General features: G+C 39.6%; 1 protein-coding gene across 2 annotated transcripts; it reads left to right on the forward strand.

Moving 5' to 3' along the window:
- Window positions 1-1,168: 1,168 nt before the first annotated feature.
- Window positions 1,169-7,850, forward strand: LOC105019233 (tyrosyl-DNA phosphodiesterase 2). 2 transcript variants are annotated; one of them, XM_010885253.4, is made up of 6 exons: window positions 1,184-1,481; window positions 3,554-4,146; window positions 4,498-4,589; window positions 5,891-6,009; window positions 6,889-7,059; window positions 7,129-7,850. In XM_010885253.4, exons 2-6 carry the CDS (start codon window positions 3,605-3,607, stop codon window positions 7,432-7,434), a joined length of 1,230 nt encoding a protein of 409 aa, XP_010883555.2. In that variant the 5' UTR covers window positions 1,184-1,481; window positions 3,554-3,604; the 3' UTR covers window positions 7,435-7,850. The 2 variants fall into 2 exon arrangements, with proteins under 2 accessions (XP_010883556.2, XP_010883555.2); XM_010885254.4 differs by lacking the exon at window positions 6,889-7,059 and having other exon boundaries at window positions 1,169-1,481.
- Window positions 7,851-9,121: the final 1,271 nt, after the last annotated feature.

Genomic DNA, 9,121 nt, shown 5'->3' on the forward strand with positions numbered 1-9,121 from the left:
GTAATGAGTGGTTATTTCATTCAAAGTTGCTCTTCTATCAGCTTGAATCAGTCGGCCCATTCTCCCCTGACCTCTAGCATCAACAAGGCATTTTCGCCCACAAGACTGCCACATACTGGATATTTTTCCCTTTTCACACCATTCTTTATAAACCCTAGAAATGGTTGTGCGTGAAAATCCCAGTAACTGAGCAAATGGTGAAATACTCAGACCGGCCCGTCTGGCACCAACAACCATGCCACGCTCAAAATTGCTTAAATCACCTTTCTTTCCCATTCTGACATTCAGTTTGGAGTTCAGGAGATTGTCTTGACCAGGACCACACCCCTAAATGCATTTAAGCAACTGCCATGTGATTGGTTGATTAGATAATTGCATTAATGAGAAATTGAACAGGTGTTCCTAATAATCCTTTAGGTGAGTGTATGTATTTCATATCCATTGAGTTACATTGTGGAAAAAGAGGGTTGTGGATATATTGTGTTGCTAGATGTATTACACCATTCCCCGTAATTAGACAGGTTTGGCTTACTTTACACATTCTCCTGAACATTTCCTACTTTGCTTTCTCTGTGGAATATTCAATAGTTTGAGCTATGAGGCAATATGTATTCCATATTCAGTCATTGGCATCGTCTGAATTTTGCCCTTGGAACGTGTTTTAATAACCAGTTTTTATCGAAATGTATCTTAAATATGATCATATTTGAATTGTTGTTAATGTTTTGAGAGGTACATTTTTTAAACAATTAATAAACTCAATTTATCTCAGTTTTGAAGTAATACGTTAGTCCCTTTTATTTAGAAAAATTCCAGATTTTCGTGACCCGGAAGTGTTTCTTTAATGTTGCTCACAAGACGCAGATTAAATTACCTTGGTTACTGAGCAGGGACTGCTATAAACCAGATTAATGGAACGAAACACTCACTTAAATTACCGAGATTTATTAAAATAAGCCTGGATTTTTCCTTTATTTGCCTTGATAGAATCCCCCCCTGATTTCGGTGTCTAGCCATCCTGCGGGACATAAGAGGGGAGGGGACAAACGTTATAAAAAAGACAGTGATATTATTGTCTATATTATAATGTAAACATAACTGATCTAATCTGAATAGGCATTCTAGAAATAATCCCAATTATTTATATTATTGTTATTATTATTGTAGACCTTTAATTTCTATGGCACCGCCCCTGACAGAGATATTCTTTCAGTTTCGATGAAACGAGAATTTGATGACGAGACCGAACTTCCATAACAATCCACAATCTACCTAGCTGAATATTGGTATATTCTGAATCGGAGTTACTATAGCTGCAGAAAGAAATTGGACACAAGTAACAGCCTAACGGACAGAACGTCTTTTTCGATCTATGCATTAGTAACAAATACAGTTTCTTGTGTCTAGGTCTAGGATAAACAGCTGCATAAAATTGAAACAGTGATCAGCGATGGGCGACAAGAAAAAAACTTAATGTAAAGGTAGGTTAAGTGACAAGCCAGATAAGTTTAGCAAAAGTAACAGGTTAACTGTTATACAATATTCTCTTTTGTTTGGTGCTAGTATGGTGGGTATGATTCATGAATGAGCTACTTCTCAGGGCGGGGAGTATAGTAGGCCTACTAATATCAATGTAATATCAAAAAAATATCAAAATCTCTAAAATGATCATATTATTACAGGAGACTGGTGTTCTTTCGCGTATCTGCCTTTTCTGACTGCATCAACACCTACATAAACAGGACAGCAGGTGTCAGTAAAAACCCGTAACAACAACTGTGACTCCCTGACACAGTTTACAGTCAGGACCGGATCATGACCTCGCAACCTGGTCTCACTGGAATACTTAAACTATTTCACGTAAATCTATGGCATCTGATTTCGTATGATATGTTACATTAAAATGTGCTGAAAACGTATAGGTTACAAACTCTACTAAAACGTATCATTAATAGTTTTCAGTCATGTGATTGCTCTGACAACCTGGCGGGCAAAATATTGTTAAAACATGGTGGCTAAATCTGAGAATTCTATGGAGCTAGTGCACCAGCCGGTCAAATTGTTTAGATCACCTCACAAAACATGAAAAACAAAGCAATACAGACAAACTGCAAGTCTTAGGCACTTGTGACCCATACACAGCACCTGCTGCATTATTTACATCATTAAAAACAGCGACATCCCTGCAACTTAGGGGATGTGGACATATACCTTATGGAGAATCCATCCCCTTACAGTGCTACCAAAATGAAAGTGTTCAAAAGTACAGACCGCTATTTGTAAATTTGATCAGGGTGGGTAAATAATGCAATTGTTTGGGAGGTGAAGAAATTCTTCATTGTCAAAGCAAAGTTGAGTGGTAATTTACCAAAATGAACATTGGTTCTATGAGTACAGATTATGCAGATGAAAACAGACCATGTCATTCATTACAATGATTACACGTAGATATGATTGCAAATACAATATACAGCTCCAGAAATGTTTTGGAGACCACTGCACCTTTTTCTTTCCTTTCCAAAAAAGTTGAAAAGGAAAGTTTTGAGTGAGCAACAGAAGTGTTCAATTTGCAGTGGTCTCTTAATTTTAACCATTCTGTTAAAATTGTCTCGAACCGGCAATATTCAGCTCTACAGTTGGGCATCCTACCCACTGCTCCATATCGGGACAAAATCATTTGGTGGATGAGTAATGGCCTTACCAAGGTCGCTACAATATACAATGAATGCATTTTAACGTTACAGTTAATGTTAGGTATCACAGCACTGGGGTTAGGGTTAAGGTTTGGGGTAAGGTTATAAAATGAAAATGGTTAGGTTAAGGTTTGGTTAGGGTTATGTATCAAAGTGCTGGGGTTAAAGTTAGGTATCACAGCACTGGAGTTAAGGTTAGGGTTAAGGTTTGGTTTATGGATAAAAAAAAATATATTTTTTCCTGATTCCGGTTTTGTTTAACCGTTTCAGTGATAAAATAGAGAAAGTAGGCTTTAGGCTACCTGTTAAGCCTTTCAGTACAGTAAGGTAAAATAAAATAATAAAATAATCCCCCAAACAGCTGAAAATACCAACCAAAATCATATATTTAATTTTAACTATCATTTATCACTGTATACTAATTACTATAAGTGAGAAACCGAAAGAGCAGAAGTACAGATTTGTCTGGCACAGAAACAAATCACTCTTACCCATCTACAGTAAACCAAAGCCAGACTTGATTTCTGCCTCCTAAAAGCAGGGCTTCAAAAAGCTGGTCTCTCCACAAATGAAGAACTGTGAATGTCCCTTATTTTGTTTACCATTGGACATGTAGACTTTTTAGGATTTAAAACATGTTTGCAATGTCCACAATGTATTTGGGAGTGTTTTATATATATATAAAATATATTTGTTTTTTTATTTGTTATGGGTCAGATGAGGGGTCTGACTGTTTAAAACAAATTTTTTATGGAAGGGCATGTTTGTATTGTATAATTGTGGTGTTTTCTGTCTGCGACTTATGACCTCAGTATCTATGAATTGCTAGATGGCCTTGTTCACAGTTTTGCCCTTGACAGATCCAAGGGCTGAAAGAAGAAAAGACAAAGAAAGAGAGCAGATCTGAGAAGATGGAGCATAAGCAGAAAAATATCGTAGTGCGGTCTAGCTTGGATCAACCACAGCCAAAGGAATCTGACGTTGCCCAATCAGTGCAACCTGAAACCCCACCCTTACAGCAGTTTGATCAAGGGAAACATTTGCCAGAGCAAACTACTATCCTGAAGCAACCAGCAAAATGTAACCCTCCCCAACCTCCTGTAGGAACACAACACCCAGTCACGCTCCCTTCAGAGCTATCCAGTCAAGCCCAACCAGAGCAACCCAATTTAATGCACCCTTATCTAGCCCAACCACCCATAGACGATCCTCACCTGACCCAATCAAAGGACCAGCCACACCCAGATCAGGGATCTCCAGTAAGCTTATCCCTGGATCAGTCATCTCAACAAAAGACATCTCCAGATCAGTCATCACTGTCATCTCCAGATGAAGACAAACCAAAGAATAAGGGCGATCCGAACAAACTCAGCCTTCTGACCTGGAACATAGACGGCCTGGATATGGACGATATCAAGGAGCGTTGCTCAAAGCTACTGGACTACATTATCAAGTAAGCAAACATCAACCCAGCACATTTCATCCTGTTGTCAATATGATAGTTGCTGAGTGGTGACAATCTGTGACCAATTGGAGGGAGATAGTTGTCACAGTTAATGTGATTTCGGCCTACTGCGTTTGAAGTTTGTCCTAGATAAATATTCTGCCCAATTTTCTCATTCACATTTGTCACTGAGTGAATGCTGTGTACCTTCCAGTAGAAAACTGTATGTTTGAATCTTTCTATCCATCTAAAACAATTTTAAATGTTTAATTGCCAGTTACGTAACAACACAACATGCTTCATTATGTTTCATTAAGAAATAACAACATTTTGACTTCATGTTTTTCTCATGTTTTCAAGGTATCATCCTGACATTGTGCTACTACAAGAGGTTATTTCCCCAACATACCAGGTTTTACAACAGGTTCTGAAGCCATATCATGTGTTGCCGGGTAAGTTTCAGGAAGAACCTCCTATTTAACTGAGCACCTTTCCTGACAGTACGTGGTACAATCTTTGGTGAGTGCATGGTGAGTTACATCTATCTGGTCAAAATCACTTGAAGGAGACTTAATGTATTGTAAATGAACTTCATATGTATTATTACACATTGTTAACTTATTATTTCACCAGACATTAATTGATTAGCAAAGTTATCAAAATTTGGGAGAATTTAATAAACCACCATGATCAAAAAAATGCCTCTAGGGTGTCTGTAGTTTAAGGATTCGGGAGAAATGATAATTGTTCACTGTTCTTTACAACAACTACTACATTTGGAACACATTTTCTAATAACAATAATGCTTGTTTTTAACATATTTCACTTAATGTCTTGAAAATATAATTTTATCCTTGGTGTTTTAGTTGCACAATATTGACCTGAAGTAACCCCCAAAAAACTGTTTGTTTAATTTAAGTAAGTATCCCTTTTTATTTTTGATAAATTCATAAAACCTTAATGTTCGAAAAATGTGCCATAAAACCTATAAATGTGTGCAGTAGAGGAATAAGTACTGGGACAGTGACCACAGCAGCTCAGAGGGAAGATAAATAGATGAAAGGATTGAAAGAGAGCTGGACTCAACAGAACTGAACATAAATAAACAGACCCTTGGTCAACACAGTAAATGAAAGTCTCCTGCAACAGGGGTAATTTACTACAATACCTAATAACATTATAAAAACACATTTTCATCAATGATTATCATTGAGCAGATTTGTCATTTATGTGCTATATACAGTACCTTCAAGAAGTATTCAGGCAACTTCACTCTCTCTACATTTTAGTGTGTTATAGATCTTATTTATGAATAATTATACATAGATTTTCCCTCCCATCAATCTTAACACAGTACCTCATAATGAGAAAGTGAAAACACCTTTTTAGAAATGTGTGCCAATTTATAGAAGAAGAATAACTTAAATATATAATGTACTTAAATATTCAGACTCTATGACATGAAACACCCAATTAAGCATAGATGCGTTCTATGCCCTTTAAACAATCTTGAGATGTCTAGGACTTGATTGATTGGGCATGATTAAGCAAGTGCCCTCGGAAAGTACTCCGACCCCTTCACCTTTTCCTCGTGTTGTTGAGTTTATGACTAGGGAGAACACATCTGTTTTTCTTTGAGGTATTACATTATAATAAAACATTACATTAGAAATATATATATTTTCAGTATGAATTTAAATATGTTGGGCATGATGTGACTGCATGCAATTACTATGTTGTTTGTCCCTCACAGGAAGTGACAAAAGTTATTTCACTGCCATACTGCTGAGGAAGTCCAGAGTTCAACTTTTGGGGAGTAGCATAGTGAATTATCCAAATACAAAAATGAGGAGAAACCTGCTTGTGGCCAATGTAAGAACACACTCTCTACCTTTAAAAAAAAAATCTCATTCTATTAGATTTCAAAATCCTAAACCTCCAATACTTTGAAATGAGTTCAGTCTGCCCACTGTTTGTCTGTCCCTGTAGTATTGTACTGAAACAGCTGCAAATGGAGGCCACGTGATTCCTTTCCTTGACTGGATGCAGGCCTCTCACTGCTCAGAAACTATTGAGTGCATGGTTCAGAAATCTGCACACTATGGTCATTTTGAAAGTGTTATTCAAGTAAAAATTACTTCAGGTAATTTTAGTCAAGAAATATGTACTTTTCTCCCTAAAACATTGGCCTACTGAATGTTTCTGTATTTTGGGTGAACATTGATAACTTCCACCTATAGACTGTGCCCTGACCCCATGTCTCTGCTGGGTGTCTGTCGTGGTCAGTTCCACCTATAGACTGTGCCCTGACCCCATGTCTCTGCTGGGTGTCTGTCGTGGTCAGTTCCACCTATAGACTGTGCCCTGACCCCATGTCTCTGCTGGGTGTCTGTCGTGGTCAGTTCCACCTATAGACTGTGCCCTGACCCCATGTCTCTGCTGGGTGTCTGTCGTGGTCAGTTCCACCTATAGACTGTGCCCTGACCCCATGTCTCTGCTGGGTGTCTGTCGTGGTCAGTTCCACCTATAGACTGTGCCCTGACCCCATGTCTCTGCTGGGTGTCTGTCGTGGTCAGTTCCACCTATAGACTGTGCCCTGACCCCATGTCTCTGCTGGGTGTCTGTCGTGGTCAGTTCCACCTATAGACTGTGCCCTGACCCCATGTCTCTGCTGGGTGTCTGTCGTGGTCAGTTCCACCTATAGACTGTGCCCTGACCCCATGTCTCTGCTGGGTGTCTGTCGTGGGCCAGGTCTCTTTCCTGGGCCAACCACTGTGTGTGATGACATCCCACATGGAGAGCATGAAGAAGAGTACCTCAGAACGCCAGAACCAGCTGAGGGTGTTGTGGAGAACAATGAGTGAGCAGCCCCAGGACCACAACGTCATCTTTGGGGGAGACACCAACCTCAGGGACTGGGAGGTGAGAGAGTGGGGAGGGTTTCACATGTACATCATTGTTCATGCCTTCAACCGGTCTGTGTGTTTCCAGGTGAACAATCTGGGTGGCCTACCTGAGGGCATCTGTGACATATGGGAGTCCCTGGGCCAACCACAGGACTGCCGCTACACCTGGGATTGCATCACTAATGACAACAAAGAACTCCCTTTCCCCGCACGCCTGCGCTTCGACCGCCTCTTTCTGAGGCAGGCTGGCGAGGGGTCAAAGGTCAGCCCTGATGGCTTGACTCTAGTTGGCCTGGAGAGGTTGGAGTGTGACCGCTTTATAAGTGACCACTGGGGTCTCCTCTGCACCTTTGTCATCGAACCTCTCAGTCAACTAACGCCTAAATCATAGACAGACATCGGTTCACTGTCCCAGTGATGTTATGTTTTGTCAACCTGGAAGAGGGATCTTCGCCCGTCTTGGCTATGTATGTTAGAAGCTTTAGAAAGTTTTAAATGAAAAAATGTGTAACCGTGGAAACAATTGGATAAGCAGCACAGCAGTGGTGATTATCAACTTCCTTTGGTGTTAGGCAAACATTAGTGTCTGAAGAACCACTTTTCATTTATCCAGCCCCTTAATCATCTGAGCCAACAGGTTATACACCCAATTCAAGGGCAAATATATATTATCTCTGGATTTGAAAACAGGAACTTAATTGGCTACCCAAGTGTATTATTATTTTGTATCACTGTATTGATCATCAAAGCAGCATTGCACCATTTCATAATAAATTAATTTAGTTCATAAAACATTTTATTACTTTATTGCTTTGTTATTGTGGTGTTATTGTTCTACTAACCATTCAGTGAAAATACCAGAAGAACCCCATGCCAGACATTTTCCAAATCCAAATAAAGGGTTTTTAATTTCTATCCACTAGAAGGCGCTCTGGCCATTTCCCAGATCTGGTCACTGCACCAGACAAAGTGTAGGAAATCTGACCTCCAAAATAAATGTATAAAATTTGGCATTACGACAGCCACATAAGTAGTAGCTGAGTAATCCTGATTGCCTAGCATGTCTACTCACTGTGTGTGAGAGACAGGCAGTATTGGGCATTCATTCATATATACCGTGTTTATCAATGGAATCCATTATATCATTAAGGAGCATGATCAGATAACCGAGAAAATACAGATGACGAAAAATATGCTTTTTGTGACTACATGACCACATGTATGCTCTTCTCTGAGACGGCGGCTTCGTTGAGACTGACCATAGTTTTTCTAATGGTTCATTATCTGTCCTGACTGTTTCTATAAGGCCTTTCTCCCCTCTTAGGGTTATTCTACTAAAAACCTCACAAATTAAATGTTTCCTCATTGAAATGCAGCAAACATTTTGCTATCACTAATGTGATAGTGGGAATGCAGAGGCAGCTACTGACTCTGGTCTTTTTGGTAGGGGTTGGCCTCAAGGCTGATCATATTCATTTGTATTATTTTTCCTCACTATAGAGTTTTCATACTGCTGATCACAAATGTATTGTGTTGCATTAGGATGACTTTCTTCACTGTCTGCTATTGAGTGTGTGTGTGTGTTTATGTATAAAGAATGCCTGTGTGTGAATACTGTGTGTGTGCTGGTGTCGGTTGTATCGGTTGTGGCTTTCTGTTCCGGCTCAGCTTGTTTCCTCCCTCAGGACCAGTGCATCCTTCTTCCTGTGGTAAACAGATGACAGTATCTTAGTCCGTGAGAGAGAGATGGGTAAACAGGACCCCTGTGTTTTCATCTAGTAAATTGATTGGGAGCTCATTTTCTCACCTGCTTAATGTGAGGCGATGGAAATAGAGCATGTTGGCACAGTTGGCTGGAAATTAGGAGAGATGGCAGCCTGTCAACATGAGAACATATTTTTTTCATGGAGTGGGTTACCTTAAGTGTATATAACTGCACTAACGTATTGTCCACTAACATCCTTAGTAAAGAGCCTGTCAGTGAAGCAACAATGGACAAAAGTAGGTTTTAACATGATTATTTGTTTGGAGAGGTAGCAAGTATGTCCTCCATGTTTGTAATCACACATCCCACTACT

This window comes from Esox lucius, chromosome 20, assembly GCF_011004845.1.
Source record: "Esox lucius isolate fEsoLuc1 chromosome 20, fEsoLuc1.pri, whole genome shotgun sequence".
In the NCBI taxonomy this organism is placed as follows: domain Eukaryota; kingdom Metazoa; phylum Chordata; class Actinopteri; order Esociformes; family Esocidae; genus Esox; species Esox lucius.